Source organism: Bombina bombina, chromosome 10 (assembly GCF_027579735.1).
Source record: "Bombina bombina isolate aBomBom1 chromosome 10, aBomBom1.pri, whole genome shotgun sequence".
Classification (NCBI taxonomy): Eukaryota; Metazoa; Chordata; class Amphibia; order Anura; family Bombinatoridae; genus Bombina; species Bombina bombina.
This window is the reverse complement of record NC_069508.1, coordinates 102,242,020-102,264,470: the sequence shown is the minus strand read 5'-3', so window position 1 is coordinate 102,264,470 and position 22,451 is coordinate 102,242,020. Positions and strand designations below refer to the sequence as shown.

Genomic DNA, 22,451 nt, shown 5'->3' with positions numbered 1-22,451 from the left:
GGTAAGCATAAATTCTGTTTTTTCCAATTTGCCTCATTATCTTGGTATCCTTTTTTGAAGGAGCAGCTATGCACTACTGGAAGCTATCTAAAGACATCTAGTTAACCAATGAAAAGAGGTATTTTTGTGCAGCCACCAATAAGCAGCTTACTCCCAGTAATGCATTGCTGCTCGTGAGCCTACCTAGATATGCTTTTCAACTTGGGATACCAAGAGAATGAATCAATTTAGATAATAGAAGCAAATTGGAAAGTTGTTTAAAATAACATGATCTGTCTGAATCATAAAAGAAACATTTTGGGTTTCATGTCCCTTAAAGATCGTTTGTGCTTAAAAATAAAAAAATCACTGAGCAGAAGATTGATGTTCTGGTTCTCAGCCATTGTTTTACGCTTGCAAGTCATGTCGCTGTCAACCAGTAGAGCAGTTGGCGTTCCCCTTATCAACCAGTTAGCTATCTGTCCCTAGTTATAACATATAGACACACTACAGCTTTAGTATTACACTCTTTCATGCATATTTTTTTTTAACATGTTCAAATCAGTGCTCTTTCTTAGACACGGGGGGGGGGGTGTAATGTAGATGTTAGGTTTTCTGAATTCATCTTTTGTTTTTGTTTTTGTAAAATAAAGACAGATGGTTTTTAGCCAGATATAGTGTATGTCTGAATTATATGTCTTGCAAAATGAACTGTAACCTGCTGTATAATATGTGACATCAGTTTTATGTTTTTCTCTAAAGCTGACGTGCTCTCCAAGTTTAAGGTCACCATTAAGGAATGTCTTCTGAATCCAGAACCAGAGCTCCGACCAGCCTTAGCCACTTTATTGTCTCATGACTACTTTAGGTATGTTGTTTCTCACTCTTGACAAACATGTACAAGATTTTGCAGATGTCACTATATAACTGTATATTATTTTAATTGATCTTTAAGAAAGAAAAATGAGCAATCAAGCACTGTCTAGCAGTTTTCTTAAAGCAGTGGTGTCAAAGTAATGACCCTGAGGCCATATGTGGCTCCCCAAGATAGTTTCATATGGCTCTCCCTTGTTTAAGGTAAACCATTAAGTTGGGCTGTGAATTTTTTTTTAGGGTTCTTAGCGGTGTAACTAGTTTATGTTCTATATAGGCACTCAAAAGATAAATATAAAAACAAGAGTCCAGTGTAGACTCCCACCATGCACTGCTTGGATAAATGTCACTTTTGACATTGTTATACAGTTCCAGAATGATCACTTCATTTGGCACTCACAAGATAAATATAGACAACTGTGTATGTCTGTTGTGGGCAACAACTCCCACCATGCACTACTACTTGGGCAAATGTCACTTCCAGTTCCAAGTGTGTATATATAGCACTTAGTTCAAGCGCCCCCATAAGCGCAGGACACTTGGCCAGTGGCCCATAGATACATTGAGTGTTATACCCCTGCCTTAAAGGGATAGGAAAATCAAAATTAAAGGGACATAAACCCCAATTTTTTATTTCATGATTCAGATAGAGCATACCATTTTAAACAACTTTCCAATTTACTTCTATTATGAAATTTGCTTCATACTTTTTTTTTTTTTTTTTTTATCCTTTCCAGAAGGAGCAGCATTGCACTACTGGCAGCTATCTTAACACATCTAGTTAGCCAATCACAAGAGACAAATATGTGCAGGCACCTATCAGGAGCTAGCTCCAACTAGTGTAAGATATGTGCGTATTCATTTTCAACAAGAGTGCCTTAAAATTTACATTCCCTATCTGAATCATGCAAGTTTAATTTTGACTTTCCTATCCCTTTAAATTTGACTTCTTGTGTATAATGTTTGTATGGTCCACATCTCATCCAATTCTTTTCAAACAATCTGCACATACGGCAGCAAGAACTTAAAGGAACGTTAGTTCTTGGGTTTTTTTGTATGCATAAACTCATTTGGTGTTTATTGGAAGATGAGGCTTACCTGGAGAGTTTTACTTACTACAAGAAATAAGTTACATATCCACCAGTCTTTATTATAGTTCTACTTCAAGTGTAAAGAAATGGACTAATCGGTAGTATAAATAATGTTTTAGTTAGACTGTGTTGTCTTTAACAGCTTCTGTTATTTAAGACATTGCACCCTGAGCTTGCACACTAAATGTTTTCTTTCATTTCATTATTTTCAGGAATGATTTTCTGGAAGTCGTAAACTTTTTGGACAGTTTAACTGTTAAAACTGAGGAAGAAAAGAATGAATTTTTTAAGTGAGTTCAAGAAATGTGATCTAAAAAAGCAGTGTCTGCATTGTATAGAGTATGCATGTAGACTGGTTCTCTATCTGTTAAGCAGTGACTCTCACCTCTTGCATATTCTTTTTCTGCTCCTGCTTCCTGCCAGGCTTCTTTTTTTGCTTCTGCTTCTTGTCTAGCTGCTCTTTTACTCACTCTTTGTGATCTAAAAACTAAGTGGTGTCTCTAGTATGTAGAGCATGCATGTAGACTGCTTCCCTACCTGTTAAGCAGTTACTCTCACCTCCTTGCCTGTTCATTTTCTCCCACTTCCTGCCAGGCTGCTCTTTTGCTCCTGCTTCCTGCCAGGCTGCTCTTTTGCTCCGCTTCCTGCCAGGCTGCTCTTTTGCTCCCGCTTCCTGCCAGGCTGCTCTCTTGCTCCCACTTCTAGCCAGGCTGCTCTCTTGCTCCTGCTTCTGGCCAGGCTGCTCTTTTGCTCTCACTTCCTACATAGCTGCTCTTTTTCTCCCTCTTCCTATCCGGCTGCTCTTTTTCTCCCTCTTCTATCTGGCTGCTCTTTTTCTCCCTCTTCCTATCCGGCTGCTCTTTTTCTCCCTCTTCCTATCCGGCTGCTCTTTTTCTCCCTCTTCCGATCCGGCTGCTCTTTTTCTCCCTCTTCCGATCCGGCTGCTCTTTTTCTCCCTCTTCCGATCCGGCTGCTCTTTTTCTCCCACTTCCGATCCGGCTGCTCTTTTTCTCCCTCTTCCGATCCGGCTGCTCTTTTTCTCCCACTTCCGATCCGGCTGCTCTTTTTCTCCCACTTCCGATCCGGCTGCTCTTTTTCTCCCACTTCCGATCCGGCTGCTCTTTTTCTCCCTCTTCCGATCCGGCTGCTCTTTTTCTCCCTCTTCCGATCCGGCTGCTCTTTTTCTCCCTCTTCCGATCCGGCTGCTCTTTTTCTCCCTCTTCCGATCCGGCTGCTCTTTTTCTCCCTCTTCCGATCCGGCTGCTCTTTTTCTCCCTCTTCCGATCCGGCTGCTCTTTTTCTCCCTCTTCCGATCCGGCTGCTCTTTTTCTCCCTCTTCCTATCCGGCTGCTCTTTTTCTCCCTCTTCCGATCCGGCTGCTCTTTTTCTCCCTCTTCCGATCCGGCTGCTCTTTTTCTCCCTCTTCCGATCCGGCTGCTCTTTTTCTCCCTCTTCCGATCCGGCTGCTCTTTTTCTCCCTCTTCCGATCCGGCTGCTCTTTTTCTCCCTCTTCCGATCCGGCTGCTCTTTTTCTCCCTCTTCCGATCCGGCTGCTCTTTTTCTCCCTCTTCCGATCCGGCTGCTCTTTTTCTCCCTCTTCCGATCCGGCTGCTCTTTCTCTCCCTCTTCCTATTCGGCTGCTCTTTCTCTCCCTCTTCCTATTCGGCTGCTCTTTTCTTTCCTATGACATGGAGAGTCCACAATGTCATTCCAATTAAACTCCTGGCCAGCAGGAGGAGGCAAAGAGCACCCCTGCAAAGTTGTTAAGTGTAACTTCCCTTACCCATAATCCCCAGTCATTCTCTTTGCCTCTATCAATGGAGGATGTGCGAAGTTGGTGTCTGAAGATATTTAATCCTTTTATGGGTATTTTCCCTGCAAGCAAGGATTGGGGTCTAGCTGTGTCCATGTCAATCTCTTTAGTAAGAATAGTGGTGGCTTTTAGCAGTTAAAATGTGTCGAGGTTGTCTTTGCTTTACTTTTAACACTTTGCTACCCTTTTTTGTAGAAAGACAGAGTTGGTTACTCTGCTCTTTCTTTTCCTACAGGTCCATTAAAGGGAGGGAAGTACCTGCCACACCTAAGGAGCAGCATCTGTCCTGCAGCTGAAACGCAAAAGCAAAAAATATTCCAGCCTCCAAAATTCTTTAAAAGAACCTTTATTTCCACATGGGGTCCTTTAGAAACAAACATACAACGTTTCAAGCCTATTGAAGGCTCTTAGACCCAGGTTTTGTAGTATGTGGGGACTGGCTCTAAAAGGAGTGAAATATTCCACTTTATTTCCCTGGTCTGTTTGCTACAAATATGTCTATACATAGAGCCCAGTATGTATTGGTATTTGTATTACTTTTCCTTACTAACTGCTGAGGGACCGGACCAGAACGTTTATGGCGCAGTTAGTTTTAATACTTAGAAGTATTTTTCTGCTTCTTGCCTTTTTGTTGGGTTAAATGCTGTGGGCTTATTTGGTCTTGGAGCCTGTCGTTTTGTTTTCTCCCCCTAGCAGTTTGCGATCGTGCTAGTTATGTCATTTTCGCATACTGGGCTGTACCTGGTCGGACTTGCATTGTGGGTCCTGTTTGTTGCTGGGTGCGCAGTTTTGTTCTGCCATTGTGGGTGGGTGCATTTTAGCTGTTATGATAGTTTAGAGAGATGCGCTCAGCATCCATGATCAAGGGATCTCTTTCATAAAGATTGTGAGGGAGGATCTGCAGGCTGCTGATATTTGTTACCACCCCCTTTTTTTTTAGCAAAGGGTATCTAAAAGCTGGCTATGACTCAACATTTTTTCTTTTATGTAACACATAAGACGGTAACGCAGTGTAATGAGTTATGTACCCAGTGTATTAAGTGTTATGTTCTCTTTATGTACTCAGTGTAGTGAGTACCATGTACACTCAGTATAAGGAGTATTATGTACACACAGTGTAATGAGTGTTATATACACACAGAGTATTAGGTTGTATACACAACACAGTGTAATGAGTATTATATACAAACCACAATGTAATGAGTATTATGTACACACCACAATGTAATGAGTATTATGTACACACCACAATGTAATGAGTATTATGTACACACCACAGTGTAATGAGTATTATGTACACACCACAGTGTAATGAGTATTGTGTACACACCACAGTGTAATGAGTATTATGTACACACCACAGTGTAATGAGTATTATGTACACACCACAGTGTAATGAGTATTATGTACACACCACAGTGTAATGAGTATTATGTACACACCACAGTGTAATGAGTATTATGTACACACCACAGTGTAATGAGTATTATGTACACACCACAGTGTAATGAGTATTATGTACACACCACAGTGTAATGAGTATTATGTACACACCACAGTGTAATGAGTATTATGTACACACCACAGTGTAATGAGTATTATGTACACACCACAGTGTAATGAGTATTATGTACACACCACAGTGTAATGAGTATTATGTACACACCACAGTGTAATGAGTATTATGTACACACCACAGTGTAATGAGTATTATGTACACACCACAGTGTAATGAGTATTATGTACACACCACAGTGTAATGAGTATTATGTACACACCACAGTGTAATGAGTATTATGTACACACCACAGTGTAATGAGTATTATGTACACACCACAGTGTAATGAGTATTATGTACACACCACAGTGTAATGAGTATTATGTACACACCGCAGTGTAATGAGTATTATGTACACACCGCAGTGTAATGAGTATTATGTACACACCGCAGTGTAATGAGTATTATGTACACACCGCAGTGTAATGAGTATTATGTACACACCGCAGTGTAATGAGTATTATGTACACACCGCAGTGTAATGAGTATTATGTACACACCGCAGTGTAATGAGTATTATGTACACACCGCAGTGTAATGAGTATTATGTACACACCGCAGTGTAATGAGTATTATGTACACACCGCAGTGTAATGAGTATTATGTACACACCGCAGTGTAATGAGTATTATGTACACACCGCAGTGTAATGAGTATTATGTACACACCGCAGTGTAATGAGTATTATGTACACACCGCAGTGTAATGAGTATTATGTACACACCGCAGTGTAATGAGTATTATGTACACACCGCAGTGTAATGAGTATTATGTACACACCGCAGTGTAATGAGTATTATGTACACACCGCAGTGTAATGAGTATTATGTACACACCGCAGTGTAATGAGTTTTATGTACACACAGTAGAATGATTATGTTCATTCAGTGTAATGAGTACTATGTACTCACAGTATAATGAATACTGTGTACACACAGTATGAGTACTACGTACACTCAGTGTAATCGGTATTATATACACACAGTTTAATGAATATTATGTTCACTCAGTTCAATGTGTATTATGTACACACTGAGTAATTTTGTTTTCACACAGTGTAATAAGTATTATGTACACATGTCTGCACTTTTATTTTTCAGAAGTGTTCAGGTGATTAGACTGGGAGTTAAAATGTCTAGTTTCACTGTGCTAGCCCGCAGAGCTCTGTGGTTATAATCTTGGCAAGCTTTTGGCTTTACCTTATAAGGATAAACTCTGTTTGAACCTGGTCTGTCGGAAATCATTTCTGAGTTTATGGGTGGAAAGGGATCTTTCCTATCTCAGGACAAGAAGAATAGACCAGGGGTCGACAGACTTCTAATTGTCGTTCCCTTTGCAACTTTAAGGGATGGAAGTCCTCCTATCCTCTTCCAAACCAATCAAGGTCCACTTGGAAATCCAGTCAGCCCTGGAACAAGGGAAACAAATCTAAAAGCCTTCCGCTGACTATAAATCAGCATGAAGGGTCCGCTCCCGATCCGAGTTTGGATCAAGTGGGTGGCAGGCTTTCTCTTTTACGGCAGGCTTTGATACGCGATGTCCCAGGTCGATGGACTGTGGACATAGTATCCCAGGGTTACAGAATAGGATTCAAGTCTTTACCCTCCAAGGGGCAGATTCCTCCTGTCTAGTTTATCCTCTATCCAGGTAAAGAGGAAGGCCTTCTTAAATTGCGTGAAGGACCTATCCTCCCTGGGAGTTATTGTACCAGTCCCTCTAAAGAATTAAGGTCTAGGATTCTATTCACATCTATTTGTGGTTCCCAAAAAGGAGGGGATTTCTCCAACATTGGTGTGTCAGGTCCACGGCGTCATCCATAACTTGTGGGAATATTCTCTTCCCCAACAGGAAATGGCAAAGAGCACAGCAAAAGCTGTCCATATAGTCCCTCCCAGGCTCCGCCCCCCCAGTCATTCTCTTTGCCGCTCTGAACAAGTAGCATCTCCACGGAGATGGTGAAGAGTATGTGGTGTTTAGTTGTAGTTTTTTATTCTTCTATCAAGAGTTTGTTATTTTAAAATAGTGCTGGTATGTACTATTTACTCTGAAACAGAAAGAGATGAAGAGTTCTGTTTATAAGAGGTGTATGATTTTAGCAGCAGTAACTAAAATCGATTGCTGTTCCCACACAGGACTGTTGAGCTGAGAGAACTTCAGTTGGGGGGAACAGTTTGCAGACTTTTCTGCTCAAGGTATGACTAGCCATTTTTCTAACAAGACTGTGTAATGCTGGAAGGCTGTCATTTTTCCCTCATGGGGATCGGTAAGCCATTTTCTTAGTCTCAAACAGAATAAAGGGCTTATTATGGGCTATAAACTGGTAGACACTTTTATGGGCTAAATCGATTGCTTTATTTAGGTATTATATGCAGTTTGAAGTTGAATTTCACACTTTTATAACTTTGGGGAACGTTTTTTGCGCCAGGCACTTGTTAAGACACCTTCCCAGTCAGGAAGGGCCTTTCTCTGTAGTAGGCAGAGCCTAATTTTCGCGCCATTACTGCGCAGTTACTTTTGAGAACAGTACATGCAGCTGCATGTGTGAGGGTCTGGAATTCACTGAAATAGTTCCTAGAAGGCTTCATTTGGTATCGTATACCCCCCTGGGATTGGTGAAGTCGCAGCAAAGGCTGGGGCTGGGACTGTAAGGGGGTTAAAATTGTAAACGGCTCCGGTTTCCACATTTTAAGGGTTAACAGCTTGAAATTTGGGGTGCAATACTTTGAATGCATTAAGACACTGTGGTGAAAATTTGGTAAAGATTGGATAATTCCTTCATAGTTTTTCACATATTCAGTAATAAAGTGTGCCCTGTTTAACATTTAAAGAGACAGTAACGGTTTTGTTTTAAAACGGTTTTTGTGCTTTATTAACCAGTTTAAGCCTGTTTAACATGTCTGTGCCTTCAGATAGATCATGTTCTGTATGTATGGAAGCCAATGTGACTCCCCCTTCAAATATGTGTGATAATTGTGCCATAGCGTCCAAACAAAGTAAGGACAGTACTGTCACAAATGGTAAAGTTGCCCAAGATGATTCCTCAGATGAAGGAAGTAGACATAGTTCTACATCATCTCCTTCTGTGTCTACACCAGTTTTGCCCGCGCAGGAGACCCCTAGTACTTCTAGCGCGTCAATGCTTGTTACTATGCAACAATTGACGGCAGTAATGGATAACTCAATAGCAAATATTTTATCCAAAATGCCAGCATTTCAGAGAAAGCGCGATTGCTCTGTTTTAAACACTATGGAGCAGGAGGGCGCTGATGATAATTTTTCTGTCATACCCTCACACCAATCTGAAGTGGCAATGAGGGAGGTTTTGTCAGATGGGGAAATTTCTGATACAGGAAGAATTTCTCAGCAGGCAGAACCTGATGTTGTGACATTTAAATTTAAATTAGAGCATCTCCGCGCATTGCTTAAGGAGGTGCTATCTACTCTGGATGATTGTGACAATCTGGTCATCCCAGAAAAATTGTGCAAGATGGACAAGTTCCTTGAGGTCCCGGTGCACCCTGATGCTTTTCCGATACCCAAACGGGTGGCGGACATAGTAAATAAGGAGTGGGAGAAGCCAGGCATACCTTTTGTCCCTCCTCCTATATTTAAGAAATTATTCCCTATGGTCGACCCCAGAAAGGACTTATGGCAAACAGTCCCTAAGGTCGAGGGGGCGGTTTCTACACTAGCCAAACGCACGACCATTCCTATTGAGGACAATTGTGCTTTCAAAGATCCTATGGATAAAAAATTGGAGGGTTTGCTTAAAAAGATTTTTGTACAGCAAGGTTACCTCCTTCAGCCTATTTCGTGTATTATTCCTGTCACTACGGCGGCGTGGTTCTGGTTCGAAGAACTAGAAAAGTCGCTCAGTAGGGAGACTCCGTATGAGGAAGTCATGGACAGAATTCACGCACTTAAGTTAGCTAATTCCTTTATTTTAGATGCGAAAAATTCAGGGTTTGCAATTGTGGCGCGCAGAGCGCTCTGGCTAAAGTCTTGGTCGGCGGATGTATCTTCCAAGACAAAATTGCTTAATATCCCTTTCAAAGGTAAGACCCTTTTTGGGCCAGAATTGAAAGAAATTATTTCAGACATCACTGGGGGAAAGGGCCATGCCCTCCCACAAGATAGGCCTTTCAAGGCCAAGAATAAGTCCAATTTTCGTTCCTTTCGCAATTTCAGGAACGGACCGGCCTCCAACTCTGCAGCCTCTAGACAAGAGGGTAACGCTTCCCAGACTAAACCAGCTTGGAAACCGATGCAAGGCTGGAACAAGGGTAAACAGGCCAAGAAGCCTGCCGCTGCTACCAAGACAGCATGAAGGGTAGCCCCCGATCTGGGACCGGATCTAGTAGGGGGCAGACTCTCTCTCTTTGCTCAGGCTTGGGCAAGAGATGTTCAGGATCCCTGGGCACTAGAAATAGTCTCTCAGGGTTATCTTCTAGAATTCAAGGAACTACCCCCAAGGGGAAGGTTCCACATATCTCACTTATCTTCAAACCAAATAAAGAGACAGGCATTCTTACATTGTGTAGAAGACCTGTTAAAGATGGGAGTGATACACCCAGTTCCAACTGTGGAACAAGGTCAGGGGTTTTACTCAAATCTGTTTGTAGTTCCCAAAAAAGAGAGAACTTTCAGACCAATTCTGGATTTAAAAATTCTAAACAAATTTCTCAGAGTTCCATCGTTAAAAATGGAAACCATTCGGATGATTTTACCTACAATCCAGGAGGGTCAATTTATGACTACCGTGGATTTAAAGGATGCGTATCTACATATTCCTATCCACAAAGATCATTATCAGTTCCTAAGGTTCGCCTTTCTGGACAAGCATTACCAGTTCGTGGCTCTCCCATTCGGGCTAGCCACTGCTCCAAGGATTTTCACAAAGGTGCTCGGGTCCCTTCTAGCGGTTCTAAGACCAAGGGGTATTGCAGTGGCACCTTACCTGGACGACATTCTAATCCAAGCGTCGTCTCTTTCCAAAGCAAAGGCTCATACAGACATTGTTCTAGCCTTTCTCAGATCTCACGGGTGGAAGGTGAACGTAGAAAAGAGTTCCCTGTCTCTGTCGACAAGAGTTCCCTTCTTGGGAACAATAATAGATTCTTTAGAAATTAAGATTTTCCTGACAGATATCAGAAAGTCAAAGCTTCTAAACGCTTGTCAAGTTCTTCACTCTATTCTGCAGCCTTCCATAGCTCAGTGCATGGAAGTAGTAGGGTTGATGGTCGCAGCAATGGACATAGTTCCTTTTGCTCAAATTCATCTAAGACCATTACAACTGTGCATGCTCAAGCAGTGGAATGGGGACTATACAGACTTGTCTCCAATGATTCAAGTAGACCAGATGACCAGAGACTCACTCCGTTGGTGGCTGACCCAGGATCACCTGTCCCAGGTAATGAGTTTCCGCAGACCAGAGTGGGTCATCGTCACGACCGACGCCAGTCTATTAGGCTGGGGCGCGGTCTGGGATTCCCTGAAAGCTCAGGGTCTATGGTCTCGGGAAGAGTCTCTTCTCCCGATTAAACATTCTGGAACTGAGAGCGATATTCAATGCTCTCCGGGCTTGGCCTCAACTAGCGGAGGCCAGATTCATAAGATTCCAGTCAGACAACATGACGACTGTTGCTTACATCAACCATCAGGGGGGAACAAGGAGTTCCTTGGCAATGAGAGAGGTGTCCAAAATCATCAAATGGGCGGAGGATCACTCCTGCCACTTATCTGCAATCCACATCCCAGGAGTAGACAACTGGGAGGCGGATTATCTGAGTCGTCAGACTTTCCATCCGGGGGAGTGGAAACTTCACCCGGAGGTGTTTGCCCAGTTAACTCAATTATGGGGCATTCCAGACATGGATCTGATGGCGTCTCGTCAGAACTTCAAGGTTCCTTGCTACGGGTCCAGATCCAGGGATCCCAAGGCGACTCTAGTGGATGCATTAGTGGCGCCTTGGTCGTTCAACCTAGCTTATGCGTTTCCACCGTTCCCTCTCCTTCCCAGGCTGGTAGCCAGGATCAAACAGGAGAAGGCCTTGGTGATTCTGATAGCTCCTGCGTGGCCACACAGGACTTGGTATGCAGACCTGGGGAATATGTCATCGGCTCCACCATGGAAGCTACCTTTGAGACAGGATCTTCTAGTGCAAGGTCCTTTTCGAACATCCAAATCTAGTTTCTCTCCAGCTGACTGCTTGGAAATTGAACGCTTGATTTTATCCAAGCGAGGGTTTTCGGATTCAGTGATAGATACTCTGGTCCAAGCCAGAAAACCTGTGACTAGAAAGATTTACCATAAAATATGGAAAAGATATATCTGTTGGTGTGAATCCAAGGGATTCTCATGGAGTAAGATTAAAATTCCCAGGATCCTCTCCTTTCTCCAAGAAGGTTTGGATAAGGGATTGTCAGCGAGTTCTCTTAAAGGACAGATTTCTGCTCTATCTGTCTTGTTACACAAACGACTGGCAGCTGTGCCAGATGTTCAAGCTTTTGTACAGGCTTTGGTCAGGATCAGATAAATCAGATAGAAAAGTTAGATTTGCAGAGACTGATACAGAGTATGATTATGACTCCTCTGATTTGGAAATTTCTAATGAGAGTCCACCATCCTCTGTAGTAACTACGTCATTTGCTCTTACAGCACATGATGATCATGTTCCCTCTACATCTTCAGCACAGTCAAAAAACGAGAGGGGCCAGCACAAGTCCACAGTGCGAAGAAAAAAGTACGCAGAGGGGGACGTGGCAGGTCAGGAAGGTCAAGAACCTCCCAAACCTCGGCGCTATCCACAGAGGAGGAGGGCACTAGCATTTCAGAAATATGCATAGATTCTTATAATGTTATCAATTTGTCATCTGTTCAACTTTCTAAAACACAATTACAAGTCTTATCTTTGGGTTTAGGTTTCTCTCCAACTTCACATTTTAATTTGTTTGACACAGTAGTGGATTTGAATAGGTTTGTGAGAACCTTGGTATTGAAGAAACATTTTTCAGAAGTTAAACAAGATGGTTGTGAAGTGAGGCAGAGAGAGAAGCCAGAACCACTTAGATGTGGTTTTGATTTTGCTGATGAATGTGCTCTTCTAGACCTTGTAACTATAGGTGAGGACACTAAGGATTTGTATTTTAGTGTCAATCAAGATGTGTATGATCTTTCAAAATTAAAAAAGAAATCTAAGTTTCACCCAGTAAGTTCTAGGTCTAGTTCAGTAGAAGTCTTTCAGAAGACAGTTGAGACAGCTTTGAAGAAACTACATAAAAATATATCCTCTGTTAATCATAAGAAAGACAATTTGTCTAGAGATCAATATCTGTCTATCAAAGAGTTGGTTAATAACAAAGAATTAGTTTTTCGAAATTCGGACAAAGGGGGAAAGGTTGTAGTTCTTAACCGGGAGGATTATATCAAAGAGGCGCATAGACAGTTACTTGATACTACAGTATATGAGAGACTCAAATCAAATCCAGTGTTTTTCTATCAGAGAGAACTTAAAATCATTCTTAATGAGGCTTTACTTGATGGTCTTATAACGGAAGATAACTTTGAGTTTCTATATACTGAGCATCCGATTACAGCTATTTTTCACTTTCTTCCCAAAGTCCATAAGGACAGAAATAATCCGCCAGGGAGGCCAATTGTGGCTGGAATTGGCTCATTGAATGAGCCTCTCTCTGAAATGATAGATGGATATTTACAACCAATGGTTCTGAAATTGTTGAGTTACATCAAGGATACTACAGATGTTGTTAAAAGATTAGAGAAAATTGTATGGCAGGAGGATTTTGTTTTTGTAACCATTGATGTGGTATCATTATATACCTGCATCCCTCACGAACAGGGCATAAAGGCCATTGAATATTTTTTGAGATATTTTTCTGACTATGATGATGTTCTAAAAAGTTTTATTGTCAAATACATTGATTACCTATTAAAACATAATTTTTTTCTGTTTGAGGAGAGTTTCTATCTCCAGAGGCGTGGGACAGCTATGGGGGCAAAGTTTGCCCCCTCTTATGCCAACCTGTATATGGGTTGGTGGGAGCTGTCCCACGTCTATGGAGATAGAAATCCCTACAAAGAATATATCCATTATTACGGTCGTTATATCGACGATATATTGATAGTCTGGAGGGGACCAATACATTTGATTGAACAATTTTCAGAATATCTACAGAATAACTTGATGAATTTGAAATTTACATTAGAATTTAACAGAGACTCCATGCCATTTTTGGATATTAGACTGGTGTCTAATGTAACAAATAAATCAATAGATGTTGAATTATTTCGCAAAGCGATTGCAGGAAATACTATTCTTAATGCACAGTCTTGCCATCCAAAACATACAATTTGTTCTATCCCAAAAAGCCAATATATCAGAATCAAACGTAATTGTATGAATGAACAAAGCTATCAATCACACTCTGCAGAATTGACAAATAGACTTATACACAGAGGGTATTGTAGAGAGGCAATAGAGTCTATTAAAAAGGAAGTTGATGGCATGGATAGGTCTACTTTACTTGAGAAAAAGAAAGTGGAAAGAGATGAGAGATTTCGTCAGCCTAAGTTTATCACTACGTATAGTGAAGAATATGCCCAAATTTGTGGCATTATTCGTAAAGCATTGCCTATCCTAGAAACAGATGACAAACTATGTGACATAGTCAAAGATGGAATAGTATTTGTGTCACGTAAAGCAAAAACACTAAGAGGGATTTTGTCTCCCTCTATGTTGCCTAAAATTTCTAGCCACAATTGGTTGTCTATAAAACCAGGTTTTTACAAATGTGGTAGTAGGAGGTGTAAATCTTGCACTTATGCTACCTTTGGTCAAAACTTTGTGTCTACTCATAATGAAAAACAATTCAAGATACAGGAACATATAACATGTAATTCTTGCTATGTTATATACCTTCTGACCTGTAGGGGGTGCTATAGGCAGTATGTCGGTCAAACGACACGGGCTCTAAAAGATCGTTTTTTGGAACACTTGCGTTCCATAGAAGATCCAGAGTCCACTACACCTGTCTCCCTACATTTCAGAAAAGAACACGACTCTGACAGTTCCCTGCTGACATTCCAGGGTATCCAGCTGATTGCCAGACATCCAAGAGGAGGAAACAGATGTAATACTCTCAGTAAAAGAGAGGTTTTCTGGATCTTTCAGCTGGATACCAGAATGCCAGTAGGGCTAAATTCTGAATGGGATGTTAAATTATTTGTGGATACCTAAAACAGTTAAATTAGGTTCTTTTATTTATAAAAAATTTTTTATATTTTTTTGAATCAGATTTATTTCCTTTTCTGAAAGTTAATATGTGAGTTAAGAAAATATATTCTTGGGTATAGTATTTTGTTTACTGTTTGTATAAATAAAGAAATGTATTTTGCTGTCACTTAACACAGTATTCGTAGTATACATAATGCAACACTTTTTGAAATTTGATTGGTTTAACTAAGGAGGGAGTGTGTTTGCTTTCCCTTTAAATAGTGCTGCATTATGGGCAATAGTACATGATGGTCACTGAAGAAGTTTAATATATATGAAACGCGTTTGACCTGCTGTATTGCCTGTTGTAACCGCTTTTGCCAAACTAAGTTACTGAATACAAGACTTTTTATTTCACCAGTTTGGAGCCTTTGTCCTTTATTTCCGTTGCATGGTTTTGTTTGTCAATTGCCGTGTGCAGTGGATGTTGCTATCATATTAGTGCAAGCGGTGGTGGATCGTTTTACCACTTGCACCGGATTGACGGAGTTTCCAGGTGTCGTCATCGAGACGTCAGGACCTATTCAAGAGGGGCGGCACCTTACGTGAAGCGCGAGCCGAGGCCACACACAGAACGGGCGTCTGAGCGCTCCCATGTTGTTGCTGTTACTTTGGTCAGGATCAAGCCTGTTTACAGACCTTTGACTCCTCCCTGGAGTCTAAATTTAGTTCTTTCAGTTCTTCAAGGGGTTCCGTTTGAACCCTTACATTCCATAGATATCAAGTTATTATCTTGGAAAGTTCTGTTTTTGGTTGCTATCTCTTCTGCTAGAAGAGTTTCTGAATTATCTGCTTTGCAGTGTGATCCACCCTATCTGGTGTTCCATTCAGATAAGGTTGTTTTGCGTACCAAGCCTGGTTTTCTTCCAAAAGTTGTTTCCAACAAGAATATTAACCAGGAAATAGTTGTTCCTTCTTTGTGTCCGAATCCAGTTTCAAAGAAGGAACGTTTGTTACACAATTTAGATGTAGTCCGTGCTTTAAAGTTCTATTTAGAAGCAACAAAGGATTTCAGACAAACTTCTTCTTTGTTTGTCGTTTATTGTGGTAAGAAGAGAGGTCAAAAAGCTACTGCTACCTCTCTTTCCTTCTCGCTGAAAAGCATTATCCGATTGGCTTATGAGACTGCCGGACGGCAGCCTCCTGAACGAATCACAGCTCACTCTACTAGGGCTGTGGCTTCCACATGGGCCTTCAAGAACGAGGCTTCTGTTGATCAGATATGTAAGGCAGCGACTTGGTCTTCTCTGCACACTTTTTCCAAATTCTACAAATTTGATACTTTTGCTTCTTCAGAGGCTATTTTTGGGAGAAAGGTTTTGCAAGCCGTGGTACCTTCTGTTTAGGTAACCTGATTTGCTCCCTCCCTTCATCCGTGTCCTAAAGCTTTGGTATTGGTTCCCACAAGTTATGGATGACGCCGTGGACCGGACACACCAATGTTGGAGAAAACAGAATTTATGCTTACCTGATAAATTACTTTCTCCAACGGTGTGTCCGGTCCACGGCCCGCCCTGGGTTTTTTTTTAAACAGGTTTTGAAAAATGTCTTTCTCTATACACTACAGTCACCACGGCACCCTATAATTTCTCCTTTTTTTCTCCTAACCGTCGGTCGAATTACTGGGGTGGCGGAGCCTGGGAGGGACTATATGGACAGCTTTTGCTGTGCTCTTTGCCATTTCCTGTTGGGGAAGAGAATATTCCCACAAGTTATGGATGACGCCGTGGACCGGACACACCGTTGGAGAAAGTAATTTATCAGGTAAGCATAAATTCTGTTTTTTCATCCCATCCGGGACCTAAAGTGTCTAATCAAGTTCCTCAGTGTTCCGTCTTTCAAGATGGAAACTGTTCGTTCCATTCTTCCATTGGTCCAGGAAGGCCATTTCATGACAACCATAGACCTGAAGGACACATATTTACATGTTCCCATTCACAGGGATCATTTTCTGTTTCTAAGGTTTGCTTTTTCTGGACATGCATTTCCAGTTTATTGCCCTTCCTTTTGGTTTTTCCCCGGCATCCAGAATATTCACAAGGGTTCAGAGAGTCCTATGGGCAGTGATCAGATCCCATGGAATAGCTGTGGCGCCTTATCCAGACGTCATCTTGGTTCAGGCGTCATCTTTTCAACTAGCAAAATCTCATACGGAGATGTTGTTTTTTCTACGTTCCCATGGGTGGAAGGTGAATCTGGATAAGAGTTCTCTAGTTTCATCTTCAAAGTGTTTCCTAGGGACAATCATAGATACCTTGTCCATGAAGATTTTTCTGACGAAAATCAAAAAAATCCAATCTTCTTGCTTCCTGCCTTTCCCTCCAGTCTACTTTTCGTCCATCAGTGGTTCAAGAGATGGAGGTGATTGGTCTGATGGTGGCTTCCATGGACATCATTCCTTTTGTTTGGTTCCATCTGTGCCCGCTGTAGCTTTGAATGCTCCGTCAGTGGTACAGAGACCATTCAGATTTATCGCAGAGGATAAACCTGGACCCCCTAACAAGAGATTCTCTCTTGTGGTAGATTTCACAGGGACATCTCTCTCAGCGCACTTGCTTCCTGAGACCTTCCTGGGTGATTGTGACTACGGACGCCAGCCTGTCAGGCTGGGGAGCTGTTTGATGTTCTCTGAGGGCCTGTGTTCTCGGGAAGAGTCTTCTCTTCCTATAAACATCTTTGAATTGAGAGCAATATTCAATGCCTTTACAGAATGGCCTCAATTATCTTTATTCCAGTTTATCAGATTCCAGTCGGACAACATAACCTCAGTGGCTTACATCAACCACCTGGGAGGAACTCAGAGTTCCTTAGCTATGAATGAGGTGGCTCGCATTCTGCAGTGGGCGGAAGCTCATGATTGTCTCCTATCTGCCATCCACATTCCAGGAGTGGACAATTGGGAGGCAGATTTTCTGAGCGGACAGACTTTTCATCTGGGGAGTGGGCTTTCCATCCCGAAGTATTCTCCAGGATAACCCTCATGTGGGGGGTTCCGGAGTTGGATCTGATGGCGTCTTGTCAGAACGCCAAGCTTTCAAAGTACGGTTCTAGGTCTAGAGATTCTCAGAATCCCCTGATAGATGTTCTGGGTTTTCTGGCTAGCATACCTTTTTCCTCTGTTTGCTGTCCTTCCACGAGTCATTGCTTGTATCAAGCAGGAGAGGACATCTGTGATTCTAATAGCTCCTGCCTGGCTCGTAGGATCTAGTTTTCGGATCTGGTGGAGATGTCATCTCTTTCACCTTGGAGGTTACCTCCTAGGAAGGACCTTCTAATTCACTTTCCATTGCTTCTTCCAAATCTAGATTCTCTGAGGCTGACTGCCTGGTGATTGATCGCCTAGTCCTGTATAGACGCGTTTTGTTGGAGGCAGTCATTGATTCTATGCTTCAGGCTCGTAAACCTGTTACTCGTAGGATTTTCCATAATTCCCCGAATTTTTTCTTTTCTTCAGGATGGCCTGGAGAAGGTTTTGTCAGTCAGTACTTTGAAGGGTCAGATTTCTGCTCTATCTTTTTGCCCAAATGTCTGGCAGAATACCAGATGTTCTAGATTTTGTTCAGGCCCTGGTCAGAATCGGGCCTGTGTTTAAGCCTGTGGCTTCTCTTTGGAGCCTTATCCTAGTTCTTAAAGTTTTGCAGCAGGCTCCGATGTATGTTGTTGTTTGCAAGGCGGCAACATGGTTCTCTTTGCATTCCTTTCCAAATTTTACAAATGTGTTACTTTTGCCCCGGCTGAGGCCTCTTTTGGGAGAAAGGTTCTTCAAGCGGTGGTGCCTTCTGTTTAGGTCCTCCTGCCTTGTTCTCCCTCCCTGTTCATTCCGTGTACTCTGGCTTGGGTATTGGTTCCCACTAGTAATTGGAATGACGTTGTGGACTCTCCATGTCATAGGAAAGAAAACAAAATGTATGCTTACCTGATAAATTTCTTTCTTTTCTGACATGGAGAGTCCACGACCCCGTCCTCTTTTTTTAAAATTATAATTCAGCAGTTTTTTGGAGTAAACCTCAGGCACCTTTCTCACCCTTGTGTTTCTTCTTTTTCCATTTTCCTTTAGCTGAATGACTGGGGATTATGGGTAAGGGAAGTTACACTTAAAGGGACAGTTAAGACTCAAAATAATCTTTAACCAATAGGTTACTTGCCACACGATTATGGGGGACATCGTTCTCCCTTTGCTGCAGTCCTCAGTGTTTATCCATTCTTTAAAAAAAAAAACAACTGCCGTTCACAGCCAAAATGGACTCCTAACTCCTCCTAACTTGACGTCATTTGGAGGCTGATTCTAACAGCAAATGACATGAGTGTCGGCCACGACGCTCACGCCCATTTGCGCATGCGCACTTGTTCATTTTAGTCACTAGCAGTCTCATTATAAAAGGAACCGAAAGAAGGTTCCTATTTCAGTGACGGACCGCTGCCATTTATCACCCTACGTTCAGACATTTGAAGTTTTGTTCTTTTGCTAAAACAGTTGTAGGTTTTACTATGACCAGTGCACAATGTCTGTGCTACAAATAAACTGACGTTTTGTTGCTATAACTCGGCTACGATGTGCTGGAGCCAGAATATTTATAGAATCTATAGCGTTACCAAACAGTCATTTGACGGGGTGTCTCTGATCCTATCACATTTGTGTCACTGCAACTTCTAGGCTTCCTGATGAGATTTCTTTGCTTTCGTTCCTATCTTAGTATGAAATCCCCCTCCATGTATAATACATCATGAAACTAGACAGTGTTAGAAATGTTCCAACCGCTGTTACTGGAGTGTTTTGATCTGAGAACAAAACTTCAAAAGTCTGAACGTAGGGTGATAAATGGCAGCGTATAATTTTATGTTTAATTTTTTTTCCCCTTCAGCTGAGATCCTCTCACAGGTCAGCGCTCACTGCCCCATCTTTGATTATGTGCCCCCAGAACTTATTACCCTCTTCATCTCCAACACTGGGGGAAATGCCCCATCCTACATATACCACCTGATGAGTGAGCTCTAATAATAAGAAGAGGTATATAACGTGTCACAACTGTGTTTCCAAATCGCGAAAACTGAAGGAGCACAGGAGAGCTAGGTTATAGACTTCCGGTGCAGCACTAAAACGGATCCCCACCGCATTCTCTAAAAAAAAAAAATATATATACCACTTTGCGCATGCGTTAGGCTAAAGGCTCGTTCAAGTTGAGCGTGCATGATAAATTTTGAAAAGAAGCTACGGGGGAAGAAGACAATGGGAGGAGGAGTTAGGCTTCCATGTTTTGGTGTGAACTGCAGTTGTTTTTTTTTTTTAAAAAAATGGATAAACACTGAGGACTGCAGCACAGGGAGAACGATGTCCCCCATAATCGTGTGGCAAGTAACCTATTGATTAAAGATTATTTTGAGTCTTAACTGTCCCTTTAACAGCTTTGCTGGGGTGCTCTTTGCCTCCTCCTGCTAGCCAGGAGTTGAATATCCCAGTAGTAATTGGAATGACGTCCAGGACACTCCATGTCCGGAAAGAAAGACATTTATCAGGTAAGCATAAATTTAGTTTTTCTCTCTCTTCCTATCCGGCTGCTCTTTTGCTCCCGCTGTCTGCCCAGCTGCTCTTTTGCTCCCGCTTCCTGCCCAGCTGCTCTTTTGCTCCCGCTTCCTGCCGGCTGCTCTTTTGCTCCCGCTGTCTGCCCAGCTGCTCTTTTGCTCCCGCTTCCTGCCCAGCTGCTCTCTTGCTCCCGCTTCCTGCCCGGCTTCTCTCTTGCTCCCGCTTCCTGCCCGGCTGCTCTCTTGCTCCCGCTTCCTGCCCGGCTGCTCTCTTGCTCCCGATTCCTGCCCGGCTGCTCTCTTGCTCCCGCTTCCTGCCCGGCTGCTCTCTTGCTCCCGCTTCCTGCCCGGCTGCTCTCTTGCTCCCGCTTCCTGCCCGGCTGCTCTCTTGCTCCCGCTTCCTGCCCGGCTGCTCTCTTGCTCCCGCTTCCTGCCCGGCTGCTCTCTTGCTCCCGCTTTCTGCCCGGCTGCTCTCTTGCTCCTGCTTCCTGCCCGGCTACTCTTTCTCTAATGTCAGATGTTCCTGCATCTCTTGCCTCTTGATTGTACGGTCTCTTTCTCTATTGAAGATTAATTCGTTCACTGCCTGTCTCTGTTGCAGCCCTTCCATGTATTGCTCCTCTTTCATGGATCCCAATTCATTGAGTGTCTTCATTTGCAATAACTTTCTAGCAGTTAACATAACCGTATCCATTACCTTGCTTCTCACACTTAATATATGTCTAAAAGATCTGTGAAATGAGGAAATGTTTGTAAAAGTAGAATTTGAATAGCACATCGGTACATTTTAGATATAATTATGAGCATTTTTGCATTATATTTCCATTTTGAAAAAAAAAGTCTTTAGTTGAAAATGATTACAGATGTCCATGTAAACTGCTTCCAAAACAACCGCAGAACACACATCCTCATATTGGTCTCCCATGCATACTGCAGCATTTCCTATGGCACATCACAGATGGTATTTATAGAAAATAGTAAAGACAATGGCCCCTCCACCCATTTACAGCTGTACGAGCAGCGAGTTGCACTTAGTAGGGATGTTTGGCAGTTTTCGTTAGCTGCCAAATGCGAAAGAAGACAGTCGCTCGTCACATTCGGTTCTATTCAGAGATTGATTTCTTCTTCTGAAAGTGCAATGTACTATGACCTAGATTTGCACAGATCTTAGTGTGTTGCACGTTTACAAGAAGAAATCTGGCTCAGAAAAGAGCAAAATGCTCCAAACCCCTGCATTTGGCAGCTAACGAAACTACCGAATGCACATCGCTAGCGCTTAGGCCTTTGTTTCTAGAATTGCTTTTATAATAGCTTTTAACAGAAGTCACTGTTGCACAAATTCTTCTATTTAAATTTGCACTTCTGTGACTTACATTTATTTGAACACAATATGCCCCAATTAGACACATTGCAACACCGTGTGTATATTCTTATTTGGGACAAACACTAAATGTATACATTAGCCACATCTAGCCCTCCATGGGTTTTTGTAGGGCCCTCCGCACAACTGAGCATAAAAAGGATACTAGTAATTTATTAGAGGCAAAAAAGGTTTCCTTATTTAAAGGGACAGTAAACACAAAACATTTCTGTTATGTTGCTATATTATAACAGTCAAGCCTTAACATTTTAAAACAAATTATTATCCTTTTTACTTATATTTTTAATAGCCGGACTCCACCCACTATTTGCCTCATTTAGTCTGCAGACAGCAACACCAGCCCTGGTTAAAATGTTATAGAGTGCATTGCTTTGCAGTTGTTATCTGATAATGCCAATTAGGGACATATATGTAGCAGGGTTAGTCCTGGGAAGTCAGCAGGGTGCATTTCAAGTTCTGTCAATTAGAAACTGCTCAATTTTCAGAGCTAAATTGCATGAAAAGGTGGCAAAATAAATAATGAAAATATATTTGTAAAGTTGTTTTATAATGCATGGCTAAACATTTTATATACAAATCTCAAGGGGTTTACTCTCCCTTTAAAGAGATATGAAACCCAAAAATGTCTTTTTTTGATTCAGGTAGTGCATGCAATTTATTTTATCAAATTGGCTTTGTTCCCATGATATTCTTTGTTGAACAGATACCTAGGCTAGTGTCTGATGCACTACATGGGAGGAAATATTGCCGGCATGTAGTGCTCTTGCAAATGTAAAACATTCTTTCAAAACTGCCTCCATATAGTGCTCCAGATAAATGCACGCTCCTGAGCTTATGTCCCTTCTTATCAACAAAAGATACCAAGAGAACAAAGGAAAATGAGTAATAGAAGTAAACTAGAAAGTTGTTTAAAATGTCATGCTCTATCCGAATCATGAAATAC

The 22,451-nt window shown here is 42.0% G+C and overlaps 1 protein-coding gene across 1 annotated transcript in view; it reads left to right on the top strand.

Moving 5' to 3' along the window:
- The window catches only part of SCYL3 (SCY1 like pseudokinase 3), a 169,870-nt gene that overhangs the window by 77,610 nt on the left and 69,809 nt on the right, over nucleotides 1-22,451 (top strand). The window contains exons 5-6 of the mRNA XM_053693282.1: nucleotides 742-847; nucleotides 2,156-2,233. Of these exons, the coding sequence (XP_053549257.1) occupies nucleotides 742-847; nucleotides 2,156-2,233 (184 nt within the window). The remainder of the gene's footprint in view (nucleotides 1-741; nucleotides 848-2,155; nucleotides 2,234-22,451) is intronic.